This window comes from Cynocephalus volans, chromosome X, assembly GCF_027409185.1.
Source record: "Cynocephalus volans isolate mCynVol1 chromosome X, mCynVol1.pri, whole genome shotgun sequence".
Taxonomy (NCBI): domain Eukaryota; kingdom Metazoa; phylum Chordata; class Mammalia; order Dermoptera; family Cynocephalidae; genus Cynocephalus; species Cynocephalus volans.
In genome coordinates, this window is record NC_084478.1 from 90950124 (window position 1) to 90965843 (window position 15720).

The following is a 15720-nucleotide window of genomic DNA, read 5'->3' on the forward strand; positions in this document are numbered from 1 at the left end:
AATAAATACATATATCAACTGACAACTAGTTTTAATGGCTTTAAATGTTTGCCTGGTGAGATTTTATTCAAGTCAAATATTTAAGCATTTACTTATTTATTTATTAGGTTTTTTATTTTATTTTATTTTTTAATTATTATTGAATCAAAATTGATTATACATATTTTGGGGGTTCAACATCGATATATGTTGATCAAATCAATATTACTAGCATATATATTGTTACGAATCATAAATATTCTTTATGCCCCTTGGCCAATCCCTCCTCATCTCCCTTTCCCTCCCCCCTCCCCCCCAATCACCCTAGATTTCTTCTCTCCCTTTGAAAGAATAATGGTTACTCTGTTGATTTGCTGCCCAAATGATCTGTCCAATGCTGAGAGGCATGATCAGGTCCCCCAATACTATCATAGAGCAGATGCCTCTTCTGTCACTCTGAAATGGGCTCTGTGGAAAGAGACATCCTCCTCCTTTCTTTATCTCTGCTGGTGATTCCCCTTGTGTCAACGCACCCCAGTGGCTAGCGGACCATTTGCATGGTGGTTGCGGCATCAGCCGCCTTCACTACAGTCATGGTTATCGTGGTGGCTGTGGTGAGCCACCCACATGGAGGAGATATTTTTGGCATGTTCCTTAGTGCTGGTGGTGTTCCTGGTTGTGGAGAGTATCCAATCCCTGGCTCCATGCCCAAGGTGCTAACACAATGTGCCTGGTTGTGGGAGTGGGGTCTGGTCCCCTTCTCCATGCCCTAGGTCCCCAGGTAGGCCCCGAGGCACTGGCGCAATGTGCCTGGTTGTGGGAGGGGGGTCTGGTCCCCTTCTCCATGCCCTAGGTCCCCAGGTAGGCCCCAAGGCACTGGCGCAATGTGCCTGGTTGTGGGAGGGGGGTCTGGTCCCCTTCTCCATGGCCCGGGTCCCTGGGCAGGCCAAGAGGCACTGGTGCAGGGTGCCTGGTTGTGGGAGGGGGGTCTGGTCCTCTTCTCCATGCCTCATGTCCCCAGGCAAGCTCCAAGGTGCTGGCAAAGTGTGCCTGGTTGTGGGAGGGGGTCCAGTCCTCTTCTCCATGCCTCGGGTACCCAGACAAGCCCTGAGGCATTGGCGCAGTGTGCCTGGTTGTGGGAAGGGGCTCCGGTCCCCAGCTCCATGCCCTGTGCCCCTGGACAGGGCCCTGAAGCACTGGTGCCGTGTGTCTGGTTGTGGAACAGGGGTCTGGTCCCCTTCTCCATGCCTCAGGTCTCTGGGCGGGGCCTTGAGGTGCTGTCATGGTGTGCCTGGATGTGGGAGTGGGGTCCAGTTCCTGGCTCCAAGCCTCGGGTTCCTGGGTGGGTCCCCAGGCTCTGGAGGTATGAGTGTTTGTGGGTGGGGGTCCTGCCCCTGGCTCCATGCCTCATGTCCCCTGGTGGGCCCCAAGTCATTGGTGGTATGCCTGGGCCAGAACTAATTTTTGTCCTTTGCTTAATTCTAAAATGGGGGAACTTCCTGTGGGAACCAGCACTTGAGCTGTGTGGTTGAGCTAAATTGCTGCTTTGCTGCTGTTTTCCTAGGGAAGGCTTTTTGTGACACTCGGGGTTTAATGACTGACCTTATAGGTACTTCTGGCTCTCCAGATACTCAGTGCACCTGGGTTGTGTAGAAATTCTGATCTGTGCCTGAGTTTTTTCATCAAACTGCACCCCATGCAATTCTGCATTCCCAACCAGTCTCCTCTAAGTGGTCCTGTGCTGTTTAGGGGTGCAGATCAGCTGTCCTTGCCATGTCCCAGTGTTCTCCTGGTGGGCCTGTCTCCCCCACTGCCCATGCTCCAAACACTTCCCATGGGATGGGCCATGCACCAGTCCCTTGCACTGACTCACCGGCCTCTGCATGGCACCGCTTTTTCAGCTGTTTTGGCCCCTCACTCCTGCGTGGGTCCACGGGAACCCTATTGGTCTTGCTGTCCTAGGGGCCACCAAAGTCCTCTTCTCCCCTTCTGCCTCCAAATAACTCCATCGAAAGGGCACAGCTGCGTCTTCTGCCAGCTCCTGCTCCATGTGCTCCAGCATTAAAGCAGCCGTGGCCCAAAATGCTGAGAGTAGTTTTTTCTTTCTCTCATTGTGGTTTCTCCCGCCTTCATGAGTTCCGTATGTCTCTCCTCCTCTTCACCTGAGCGCCAGTGGCCCCAGCTTGGCTGATATTACATTTTTATAGGTGTAAATTCGTTGATTTGTGGGAAAGAGTGACGCTGGGACCATATATTCTGCCATCTTAACCAGAACTCAAATATTTAAGCATTTATACAAGACATTTGGGATATAAAATAATTTCATCTCTGTTCTTCTAAAATTAACATCATAAAATAGATATATAGTACAAAATAGTTAAAAGAATATTATCTTTTTAGAAACTTTAATATAAAGGTGTGTCAAATACACATGCCTATTCTACAGGTCAGTTCTATAAACATTCCCCACCACCACCACCACCAATCTATTACTAGCTCCTTCTAGTTTTTCTCTCTCCAGTACACTGTTTAAGTCCTATCTCATTGTCTTTATATATCTCCTGTATCAATTCACTGACAAGTGATAATCCATGTTAGTTTGTCCTTTCTGTGTCCTGAAAATATTTCTCTATATTTCACATGTATATTCTATATTGAATAGATATCAGACTACTTTAAGTCAATTATCTATTTTATATTCACTAATACTGCTTGTACAACTGATGTATGCATATTGAGTGCTCGATAAATGTCTTTGTTTTAAGATGTTCCAGAGCACTATCAATAATCACGGCTCAATTGCCTTACTTTGCTACTTCAAAACTAAACCTCAGCCATCCTGATATTTGTAGTTACTCCTTATCTTTCTCCCCTTAAATTATGGTTGTTGCTGTTTTCCTAAAGCCTGTTACTTTCTGTGCATATGTGATAATTTTTACATCTTAGATGTTAAGGGTACAGAGGTCAGTAACCAGACTTACATACTTCTTTTCCAAGAACCATATGTTATTAAGCACTTATTAAACAACTCTAATAATGAGGGTAAAAGTTAATCTTCCTCAATTTTGCTTTGTCCCTATTTTCACACAATCCATATATCACCCAGTACTGACCCTTGCTCTACTTTATACACCCTTATTCTACTTTGCTTTAACAGTGATAGATAAACTCATGAATTCATAGATGAATTAAGAAATAAATTCTCACTGCTGTGATAGAGCTAAGAAACGGAGATGAAATCAACAGGAGAGAACAAGTTGTGTCCATGCCAGCATTTGAACAGGAAAACAAGGAATACCATTTTTTATAAAAATCAAACTACCTTGATTTAGGCAGCCAATAAAGAGCACACTGTATTTTTCCCTAGAGAAATCAGTAAGCCCAAGGGATTCTAAACCTTGACTATGACATAATAGTATTAAAAATGTGAATAAAGGTACAACAGATATAAAATAAGTAAAGTTAAATTGAATAGTTACCTTTGTGTGAATCCTTTCAGAAGCTTAGAAACGGCACACTCATCAGATTTCTATTTACATGCACACTTTTTGCTAAATGTTTAGAAGAGAAACAAATGTCTAGGAAAGTATTCATTACCTTTCCAAATGATCCCTGACCAAGAACTTTGAGCAACTCAAACTGTGCAGGATCTGCTTTCTCATATCCTTCCTTAACGTGATGAGTAATAGGAATTTCTTTAACAACTCCTTCATCCTGTGAAAAGAAATCCAAATAATACTCACATCCAGGTCCAACATCTTATGATTAGCTCCATTTAGAACCAGAAATCATATAATGCCCAACTCCCTCAATCTATCACAGAGTTTTAATGGCTACTAGTATCCCCATTTCCATGTTGTTTTTTTTTAAACATATACAGATACACGACCATCACCCTTCCTACTATATAATTTGTTGTAAATAGAAGCATGTATAATGAAATCTGCACTTCAGCCTTCCTTTCCAATAGGTAGCGATGCAATAAAAATGTTAATAACTAAGGATCTCAAGACCCTCACTGGAGTGTGACTTACGAGGTAGTGGCAGAGAAAGTTGAGCTCAAACCTTGTAAACTGTGGAGCATGGCAAAAAAAAAGTGGACCTCAAGAGTTCTTTTAAATAGTATTTCACTATACACTTTTAAATATTTAAATGTTCAAGTACCCACATTAACAAAAAATAGGGGCTGCCTGTGGCTCACTCAGGAGAGTGTGGTGCTGATAACACCAAGGCCACGGGTTCGAATCCCTATATACAGATGGCCAGTTAGCTCACTTCAGAGAGCGTGGTGCTGACAACACCAAGTCAAGGGTTAAGATCCCCTTACCGGTCATCTTTTTTAAAAAAAAATAAACTGGCACAGACAAGAAAAAAAAAATCTGCAGATCCCAAAACAAATATTTCCAGACCGTGGTCATATCTTTACTGAATATTTTTTAATATTTTTATTTTATTTTTCTCATTAAACTCTGTTTTAATAGGTCTCAAAATTCTGTGACAAGTTGTTTCCATTAAAAAGTACTGATTTTAAAAACTAATAACTTAAAACTGCCACACACACAAAAAATGGTCCACAAAACATTCTCCTTTCCTTCTGAAGGTTTTACGATGCATTGTTATCATTAACCAGTCTTTTACTATTAAACTTAAATGGCCAATTGTGATAAACAGTTCTGAGACCATTCTTCTACCACTGTTTAAGACTGGGTTGGCAGGTATTAAGGATAATATTCATTTAGCCTTCTGAGCTTTCTGGGCAGACTTGGTGACCTTGCCAGCTCCAGCAGCCTTCTTGTCCACTGCTTTGATGACACAACAGCAAAACAACCCAGAGGAGCATAGTCAGAGAAGCTTTCAACACACAGGGGCTTGCCAGGAACCATATCAATGATGGCAGCATCACCAGATTTCAAGAATTTAGGGCTATCTTCCAGCTTCTTACCAGAACGCCGATCGATCTTTTCCTTCAGCTCAGCAAACTTGCAAGCGATGTGAGCTGTGTGACAATCCAATACAGGGGCATAACCAGCACTGATTTGGCCTGGATGATTCAGGATAATCATCTGAGAAGTGAGGCCAGCTGCTTCCATTGGTGGGTCATTTTTGCTGTCACCAGCAACATTGCCACGACGAACATCTTTGACAGACACGTTCTTAACATTTAAGCCCAGACTGTCTCCAGGAAGAGCTTCACTCAAAACTTCATGGTGCATTTCAACAGACTTTACTTCAGTTGTAACGGTGACTGCAGCAAAGGTGACCACCATGCCAGGTTTGAGAACACCAGTCTCTACTTGGCCCACAGGGACAATACCAATCGCACCCATTTTGTAGACATCTTGGAGGGGCAGATGCAAGGGCTTGTCAGTTGGACGAGTTGGTGGCAAGATGCAATCCAGAGCTTCAAACAGTATAGTTACACTGGCATTACCATCTTTATGGGTGACTTTCCATCCTTTGAACTAAGGCATATTAGCACTTGGCTCCAGCATGTTGTCACCATTCCAACCAGAAATTGGCACAAATACTACTGTGTTGGGGTTGATAGCCAGTTTTCTTAATGTAGGTGCTGACTTCCTTAACGATTTCCTCATATCTCTTCTGGCTGTAGGGTGGCTCAGTAGAATCCATTTTGTTAACACCAACAATCAGTTGTTTCACACCCAGTGTGTAAGCCAGAAGAGCATGCTCACGGGTCTGCCCATTCTTGGAGATAGCAGCTTCAAACTCACCAACACCAGCAGCAACATTCAGGACAGCACAGTCAGCCTGTGATGTGCCTGTAATCATGTTTTTGATAAAGTCTCTGTGTTCTGAGGCATCAATGATAGTCACATAATACTTGCTGGTCGCAAATTTCCACAGGGAGATATCAATGGTGATACCACGCTCACCTTCAGCTTTCAGTTTATCCAAGACCCAGGCATACTGGAAGGAGTGAGCCCTTTCCCATCTCAGCAGCCTCCTTTGCAAACTTTTCGATAGTTTTTTTGTCAATCCCGCCACATTTGTAGATCAGATGGCCAGTAGTAATGGACTTGTCCGAATCTATGTGTCCAATGACAATGTTAATATGAGTCTTTTCCTTTCCCATTTTTGCTTTGATTTAGTGGTGGTTTTCATGACCCCTGTGTTCTGACAGCACATACCACATTTCCTACCACCCAGGTCAGGAAGAAAGGAAGCCACTCAGGGAGCGTTATTACTGTTACTTGATGCAGGACTCCACTCAGCTGTGATGACTACACTCAAGTAGTAATTCTAGACCCTAGTTAAGCACAGTAGTGAGGATGAAAAAAACCTCAGATGTATTATATACCACAAAATAATAGAGCTGGAAGGGCTACATTATCCAACTCTCTGACTATATAGGGAAGAAAACTGAGACCCACAGAGTTTAAGTTCACATGAGTAGTTAATCATAATGTCTAGAAGTCTCAGTAGCTTTCCATAATACCATATTAATTCTGGTCTTGGTGACAAGAATGTTCTCAATTCACCCTTTAACTAATTGATTTATCAATGATGCCTGTGACGAATGTGGACAAGAGTATGGTGACAAATGAGCTAGCCTTCATGGCAGCTAAAATAACTTCCATATCACATAGGTAGTCAGACATTCACTCTCTCAAAAGGGGTATCAAGGCAGAGGAATTTTAGTTTTAGGTATTATGAACCACTGCTATATCAATCAGAAATGAAGAATAATTTGCTCTAAAAGGATGTCAGTGGATGTTTCTTATGCATCAAAATAGTATTTCAGCAGATTCTTTTTAATCAGTGACTTATACATATAAAAATTAAATAAAATAAAAATAAATCTGCTATGAGACTGAGCTTCCTCATTGAAAAAGAGACTTTTGTGGATCTAGTATACAACATAAGAACAAAAGTTAATAAAATTGTATTGTATTAGGAATTTTTGTTAAGGAAGTAGATTTTAGCTGCTAATGTCACAAAAAAAGTAATCTAATCATGTGAGATAAGACAGGTTAGTCTGCTTCACTATTGTAACCATTTTGCTATCTATATGTATCCCATATCATGTTGTAAACCTCAAATATACATAATAAAACTTATTCTAAAAAAAAATTTAAAAAAAAAAAATATATATATATATATATATATATATATGAGAGAATGCCCAGGGGCTTATATAGGCAAGAAGCCAAGGGCTACAGGCCTCTCCACCTGGAAGCAGGCAAGATTACATGCTCGGGGTCCTATGCAAGGATCTTAGGGCAGTATCCCCCACCCCAAGGCAAACACAAGAGCCTACCAAAAACACCACTTCCAAACAAGTGATCCACAACAGCTGCACACAAAGCCACTGTGCAGGTAGCCTACCAGACATGCAATTGCACTGATGCAAGGAGAGTCACCAGCAGAAACCAGAAAAAGATGAGGATGTCTCTCTCCTCAAAGCCCACTCCAGAGTAAGAGAAGCAAATGCTCTACCAGGTGACCAGACATTAGTGCAAAGGTAATAGAAACATGAAAACACAAGAAATTATGACACCACCAAAGGAATACAGTAATTCTCCAATACCAAACCCTACAAAGCAGGAAAACTTTGAAATGACTGAAAAGGAATTCTGAGCAACAATCTGAAGGAAACTCACTGAGATACAAGAAGACTCAGTTAGAAAACGTAATGAAACAAGAAAAAATTCCAGGATATGAAGGAGGAAATTTACAAAGAGATTAATACCTTAAAACACAGTGCAGTAGAACACATAGAACTGAAAGAATCACTCAATGAAATAAAAACAGAAACAATAGCTTAAACAGCAGGCTAGAACAAGAAGAAGAATTTCTGATATTGAAGATAGTCTTTTTGAAATAACCCAGGCAGACCCAAAAAAAGGAAAAAATAATTTTAAAAAATGAAGAGAATCTAAGAGAGCTAGCAGACAACCTTAAGTATACAAACATTCGAATCATGGATGTTCTAGAAGGGGAGGAGAAAGGAAAAGGCATGGAAAACCTATGCAATGAAATAATAACAGAAAACTTCTCAGGTACAGGGAGGACATGGACCTTCAGATCCCAGAGGCTCAAAGAAAGGGGGGGCGGGGGGGGCCAGGAAGGAAATGGCATTGAAAACATATTCAACAAAATAATAGCAGAAAACTTCCAAGGTATATGGAAAGACACAAATTTCCAGATTCAGGAAGCTCAAAGATCCCCAAACAGATTCAACCCAAAAAGATCCTCTCCAAGACACATTATAGCCAAACGGGCAAAGCTCAAAGAAAAAGAAAGAATCTTAAAAGAAGTAAGAGAAAAGTGTCAAGTTACTATAGGGGAACCCCTGTCAGACTAACAGCAGACTTCTCAACTGAAACTCTATAGGAAAGAAAATGGGATTATATATTCAAAGTACTAAAAAACAAACAAACAAAAAAAAAAACCTGCCAGCCAAGAATATGATACCCAGCAAGGCTGTCCTTTAGAAATGAGGGGAAAATACTGTATTTGCTAGGCAAACAAAAGCTGCAGGAGTCTACCACCACATGACCATCCCTACAAGAAGTCCTCAAGGAAGTACTGCATCTGGAATCCCAAAAATAATAATCACTACAACAAATACACGAGAAAGAACAAAACCCACTGGTAGAACAAAAATGTAAATGAGAAAGAGAAAGAAACTAAATCTTACCATCACAAAAAAACCAGAGTGACAATGTAATAATGCCCTTACTTTATTTCTAATTTTAGTAATTTCAGACTTTTCTCCTTTTTTTGGTCGGTCTAGATACAGTTTTGCACATTTTGTTGATCTTTTAAAATAATCAACTTTAGGTTTTGTTGATTTTTTCTACTGTTTTTTAATTCTCTATTTCATATATTTCTATTGTGATCTTTGTTATTTCCTATTTGCTTTTGGCATAGTTTGCTCTTCTTTTCTTATCTTCTTAAGGTAGAAATTTACAGTGCTGAATTGAGATTTTTCTTATTTTTAATATAGGTGTTTACAAGTATAAATTTTCCTCTAAGCACTGCATGAACCCTGCACCCTATAAATATTGATATATTGCACTTTAATCTTTATCTCGAAGTACTCTCTAATTTCCCTGTGGTTTTTCTTTTTACCCACTGTTTATTTAGAAGAGTGTTGCTTAATTTCCACACAACTGTGAGTTTTCTAAATTTCCTTCTATTATTGTGATCAAAGAAAATATTTTCTATGATGCTCTTTTAAAAACAAAACAAAAAGAAAAATTTAAACAAAACAAAAAGCTTCAGGGAAAGATTTCTATTATCTTTCAATTCCATTTTTCAATGAACTTTTGGAAGTGTCTTTGTATTTATATTATTGATTTTTGATGCAATTATGTTGCTAAACTTATTTAATTTCTGTTCTTGATTTATTTTATTAAGTAGACTCATTGAATTACTTAGAAATCAATTTGTCTCTGAAAAGTTTATTCATCTTCTTCTCTTGAAATTAATTTGAGAGAGAGGCCTGAGAGCTGCTGGGCCCACATGCCTCGAGTCAGCCACATCGGAAAAGGGAGGCACTGAGGGACCTCCAACCCAGGTCAGTCCCTGCTATTTAAAGAGGCCAGAGAGCTGCCAGGCCCACATGCCCGGTGTCAGTGGCACCAGAAAAGGCAGGCACCGTGGGACCCCAAGTCCACGCCAGTATCTGCCATCCAGAGAAGCATGACAGTCACCAGGCCCACACACGCCAAGTCAGCCACACCGGAAAAGGCAGGCACTATAAGACCAAGAGCTCTACCAGAGAGGCCTGAGAGTCACTGGGCCCACATGCTCTGACTCAGCCACACCAGAAGAGGCAGGTGCCATAGTACCCCCACCCCAGGCTTGTCCCTGCAGCACAAAGAGGACTGAGAGGCACCGGGCCCACACAACCTGAGTCAGCTGCACCAGAATAGGCAGGGACCATGGGACCCCAGCCAAGGCTCATTTCTGCTGCCCAAAATGGGCAGTCCCTTCAGGATCCAGACCAGACATCAGGGTGGAATGAGTGGACCATGATACCCCCTTCCACAACACCAAAGGAAAGATACAAGAAATACGAAAAATCAAGAAAGTACATCACCACCATAGAAAAAAATGACTCTCAAGCTCTACAACCTATAGAACAGGAAGTCCTTCAAATGACTGACAAGGAACTTAGAGCAACAATTCTAAGGAAACTAAATGAGATAAAAGAAATTTAGGTCAACATCAGAAGGAAATGAGGAAAATATATACAGGATCAGAAGAAGAAACATACAAAGAAATCAATGCCCTGAAAAAGAATGTAGCAGAGCTCGTGGAGCTGAAGGATTCATTAAGCAAAATAAAAAACACAACAGACAGTCTAACCAGCATGCTAGAACAAGCAGAAGAAAGAATTTCTGACCTTCATGACAGGCTGTTTGAATTAACACAGACAGACCAGAAAAAAGAAAAAAGAATTTTAAAAATTGAAGAAAATCTAAGAGAGATACCAGATAACATTAAGTGCTAAAATATCCAAATCATGGGTATTCTGGAAGGCGAGAAAGAAAGAAATGGCGTTGAAAATATATTCAACAAAATAATAGCAGAAAACTGCCCAGGCATAGGGAAAGTCACAGATCTTCAGATTCAGGAGTCCCAAAGATCCCCAAACATATTGATCCCAAAAAGGTCCTCTCCAAGACGTATTATAGACAAACTGGCAAAATTCAAAGACAAAGAGAGAATCTTAAAAGCTGCAAGAAAGAAGCAGCAAGTCACCTATAAGGGAGCCCCAATCAGAATAACATCAGACTTTTCATCAGAAATCCTAAAAGCCCAAAAAGAATGGGATGATATACTCAAAATATTAAAGGACAAAAATTGCCAGCCAAGAATACTTTACCCAGCAAAGCTATCCTTCTGAAATGAAGGACAAATAGTATATTTCTTAGACAAAGAAAAACTGCATGATATAACTACCATAAGACCAGCCTTACAAGAAATTCTCAAGGAAGTAGTGGGTTTCATACTGAAAAAACAACCATCACTGCCATGAATACTCAGGAAAGAACAAAACCTGCTAGTAAAACAAAAATACTAACAATAAAGAAAAAGAAATAGTTTATCTACCATTCCAAGAAACCAACAAATACAAAAGACAAACAGAAAACAAGAAACAAAGGAACAAAAGACACTTAAGACAGCCAAAAAAAATCAATACAATGGTAGGAGTAAATAAACATCTTTCAATAATAACTCTAAATGTAAAGGGATTAAATTCCCCAGTCAAAAAACACAGACTGACTGACTGGATTAAAAAGATGGACCCAACAATGTGCTGCCTTCAAGAGACTCACCTCACCTGTAAAGACACACATAGACTAAGAGTGAAAAGATGGAAAAAGATATACCATGCAAATAGAAATGAAAAACGAGCTGGAGTAGCTATTCTTATATCGGATAAAACAGACTTTAAAGCAAAAACCATAAAAAGAGATAAAGGAGGCCACTATATAATGATAAAAAAATCTATCCATCAAGAAGACATAACAATTGTGAATATATACACGCCAAATGTCAGAGCAGCCAGATTTATAAAGCTAACACTATTATATCAAAAGAATGAGATAGACACTAACACCATAATAGCAGGGGACCTGAACACCCCATTCTCAACAATGGACAGATCATCTAGGCAAAAAATCAGTAGAGAAACACAAGATCCAAACAACACTTAAGACCAAATGGACTTGGCAGATTTCTACAGAATGTTCCATCCAACAAACTCAGAATATTCATTCTTCTCATCAGCTCATAGAACATTATCCAGGATAGACAACATGAAAAATCACAAAGCAAGTCTCAACAAATTTTAAAAAATTGGAATTATTCCACGTATATTTTCAGATCATAATGAATTAAAATTAGAAACAAATAAGAAATGAAACTCTGGAAACTATACAAACACATGGAAATTAAACAACATTCTACTTAATGACATATGAGTACAAGAAGAAATTATACAGGAAATCAAAAATTTCTTGAAATTAATGAAAATAATAACACACCATACGAAAACCTGTGGGATACTGCAAAAGAAGTACTAAGGGAGAAATTTATTGCATTAAATGCTTAATTCAGAAGAATGGAAAGATGGCAAATTAACAACTTAACACTTCACCTTAAAGATCTAGAAAAACAGGAATACAAACCCAAAGTTAGCAGACAGAAAGAAATAATTAAGATCACAGCAGAACCAAATGAAAAAGAACCCTGAAAAATGATACAAAAGATCAATAAAACAAAAAGTTGGTTTTTTGAAAAGATAAATAAAATTGACAAACGTTTAGCTAGACTAAGAGAGAAGACCCAAATAACAAAAATTAGAAATGAAAAAGGTGATATTACAACTGTACCTCAGAAATACAAGGAATCATTCAAGACGAATAAACAACTATATGCCAACAAATTTGAAAATCTAGAGGAAATGGATACATTTCTGGACACATACAAACTACAAAAACTGAGTCAAGAAGATATAGACAATCTGAACAGATCAATAACAAAAGAGATGGAAACTGTTATCAGAAGTCTCCCAACAAAGAAAAGCTGGGGACTGGACAGGTTCACTGCAGAGTTCTACCAAACCTTCAAAGAGGAACTGCTACGAATTCTCTACAAACTATTCCAAAAGACTGAAACAGAGGCTATTCTACCAAACTCATTCTATGAGGCAAACATCACCCTGATACCAATACCAAATAAAGATACAACAAAAATAGAAAACTACAGGCCAATAGCCTTGATGAATAAAGATACAAAACTCCTCAATAAAATACTAGCTAACAGAATACAGCAATACATACACAAAATTATCCACCATGATCAAGTGGGATTCATCCCAGGGATGCAAAGTTGGTTCAACTTACACAAATCAATAAATGTGATACACCACATCAATAAAATCAAAGACAAAAACCATATGATCATCTCTATAGATAATGAAAAAGAATTTGACAAAATTCAACATTTGTTCATGATAAAGACTCTCTACAAGTTAGGTATAGTTGGAAAGTATCTCAACACAATTAAAGCCATATATGATAAGCCCACTGCCAATATCATCCTGAATGGGGAAAAGCTGAAAGCTTTTCCCTCAAGAACAGGAACTAGTCAAGGATGCCCACTCTCACCACTCCTATTCAACATAGTGTGAGAAGTACTAGCCAGAGCAATCAGAAAGGAGAAGGAAATAAAGGGCATCCAGATTGGAAAAGATGAAGTCAAACTGTCACTATTTGCAGAAGATATGATCCTATATACTGAATAGCCTAAACCTTCTACAAAACCACTCTTGAAGTTGATAAATGATTTCAGCAAAGTTTCAGGATACAAAATCAACACACAAAAATCAGTGGCACTTCTATACTCCAACAGTGAACATGCAGAAAAAGAAATCAAGAAACCTAGCCCATTTACAATAGCCACCAGAAAAATAAAATAGTTAGGAAGAGAGTTAACCAAGGATGTGAAAAATCTCTACAGAGAGAACTACAAACAACTGCTGAGAGAAATTAAAGAGGACACAAGAAGATGGAAAGATATCCCATGCTCCTGGATAAGAAGAATTAACATTGTGAAAATGTGCGTATTACCCAAAGTGATCTACAGATTCAATGCAATCCCCATCAAAATGCCAATGACATTTTTCTCAGAAATGGAAAAAAAAAACTATCCTGACATATATATGGAATAAGAACAGACCACACATATCCAAAGCAATCCTGAGCAAAATCAATAAAGCTGGAGGCATAACACTACCTGACTTCAAACTATATTACAAAACTATAATAACCAAAACAGCATGGTACTGGCATAAAAACAGACACACAGATCAGTGGAATAGAATAAAGAACCAAGAAATCAACCCATACACCTACAACCATCTGATCTTTGATGAACACACTAAGTCTACCCACTGGGGAAGAGACTGGCTCTTCAACAAATGGTGCTGGGAAAACTAGATTTCATATGTAGGAGAATGAAACTAGACCCGTACCTCTCAGCATATACCAAAATCAACTCAAGATGGATTCAAGGATTAAGTATAAGTCCTGAAATAATAAAAGTCCTTAAAGAAAACATAAGGGAAACACTCCAGGAAGTAGGAGTACATACAGACTCCATGAATATGACCCCAAAAGTACAGGCAACTAAAGGAAAAATAAACAAATGGGGTTATATCAAACTAAAAAGCTTCTGAAAGCAAAAGAAACAATCACCAGAGTGAAAAGACAACCAACAGAGTGGGAGAAAATATTTGCAAAATATACTTCTGACAAAGGATTAATATCCAGAATATACAAGGAACTCAAACAACTTTATAGCAAAAAAACAAATAACCCAATTAAAAAACGGGCAAAGGAGCTGAAAAGGCATTTCTCAAAGGAAGGTATATGAATGTCCAACAGAAACATGAAAAATCTCAACATCACTCAGCATCTGGGAAATGCAAATCAAAACCACTTTTATATGCCATCTCACTCTAGTTAAGATGGCTAATGTCCAAAAGACTGAAAATGGTAAGTGCTTGAGAGGTTGCAGAGAAAAAGGAAATCTCATATACTGTTGGGGGACTGCAAAATGGTGCAGCCTTTATGGAAAATGGTATGGAGGTTTCTCAAACAATTACAGGTTTATCTAACATATGACCTCGCTATTCCACTGCTGGGAATATACCCAGAGGAATGGAAATCATCATGCTGAAGGGGTACCTCTACTCCCATGTTTACTGCAGCACTATTTACAATAGCCAAGAGCTGGAACCAGCCCAGATGTCCATCATCAGATGAGTGGATAAGGAAACTGTGGTATATCTACACAATGGAATACTACTCTGCTATTAAAAAAATGAAGTACTCCCATTCACAACAACATGGATGGACTTAGAGAAAATTATACTAAGTGAGACAAGTCAGGCACAGAAAGAGAAATACCACATGTTCTCACTTATTTGTCAAGCTAAAAATAAGTAAATAAATAAATAAATAAACGCAAACAAGTAAAGGGTGGGGAGGGAAGAAGATACAACAATCATAATTCCTTGAACTTGTTAAGACAAGTGAACAGACATGATGTGCAGGGGGAGTGGTGAAAGGGAGGGAGGAAGAGGAATGGGTAAAGTGTCACAAAAAGCAACTACAATGCATATTGAAAATTTAAAATTTTAAAAAAGGAAATTAATTTGATATTTGCATGCTTTTAGAAAACTTTAGAGAGCTATTTCAAATAATTGTAGACAGCATAAAATGATATACGTAAATTTTAATGTTTTTGTGAAAATTTGAAGCCCTACTTTCTACAGAGTATTTTGTTATTCATCTGTTATTTAGTGTATGAATTTGTTATCTGAACAAATAAATGTGCATATCCTTGTTATATTTACAAAATGAAAAAAAATTAAAAATTAGAAAAATAAAAATAAATTCAGAAGTATAAAAAAATAAAATCCTCTCAAAAAGATAATAAATAAATAAATAAATTTTAAATACAAACATATGATTTATATGTGACATTGTGGGATTACATTAAAGTATGTTGCATTTGTACATACAATTGCAATATAATTTTTATATACCAAAAGCAACAACAGATTAACTCTTAGGAAAAAAACAAATGGATTGATAAGTGCATTACTAGCTTATTACAAGACAGATTGCTGCTACCCTCAAGCTTTTGGAATGGTGCAGAACCTGAAGAAAGTGAGGTGGAAGGAGGAGGGAGGGT

The 15720-nt window shown here is 38.6% G+C and overlaps 1 protein-coding gene and 1 pseudogene across 2 annotated transcripts in view; both read right to left on the minus strand.

Annotated features, from left to right (window-relative positions):
• The window catches only part of RPS6KA6 (ribosomal protein S6 kinase A6), a 166332-nt gene that overhangs the window by 107937 nt on the left and 42675 nt on the right, over positions 1-15720 (minus strand). For both annotated transcript variants that reach the window (XM_063083125.1, XM_063083126.1), the window contains exon 3: positions 3577-3693. In XM_063083125.1, the coding sequence (XP_062939195.1) occupies positions 3577-3693 (117 nt within the window). The remainder of the gene's footprint in view (positions 1-3576; positions 3694-15720) is intronic.
• On the minus strand, positions 4695-6073 carry LOC134366736 (elongation factor 1-alpha 1-like; annotated as a pseudogene).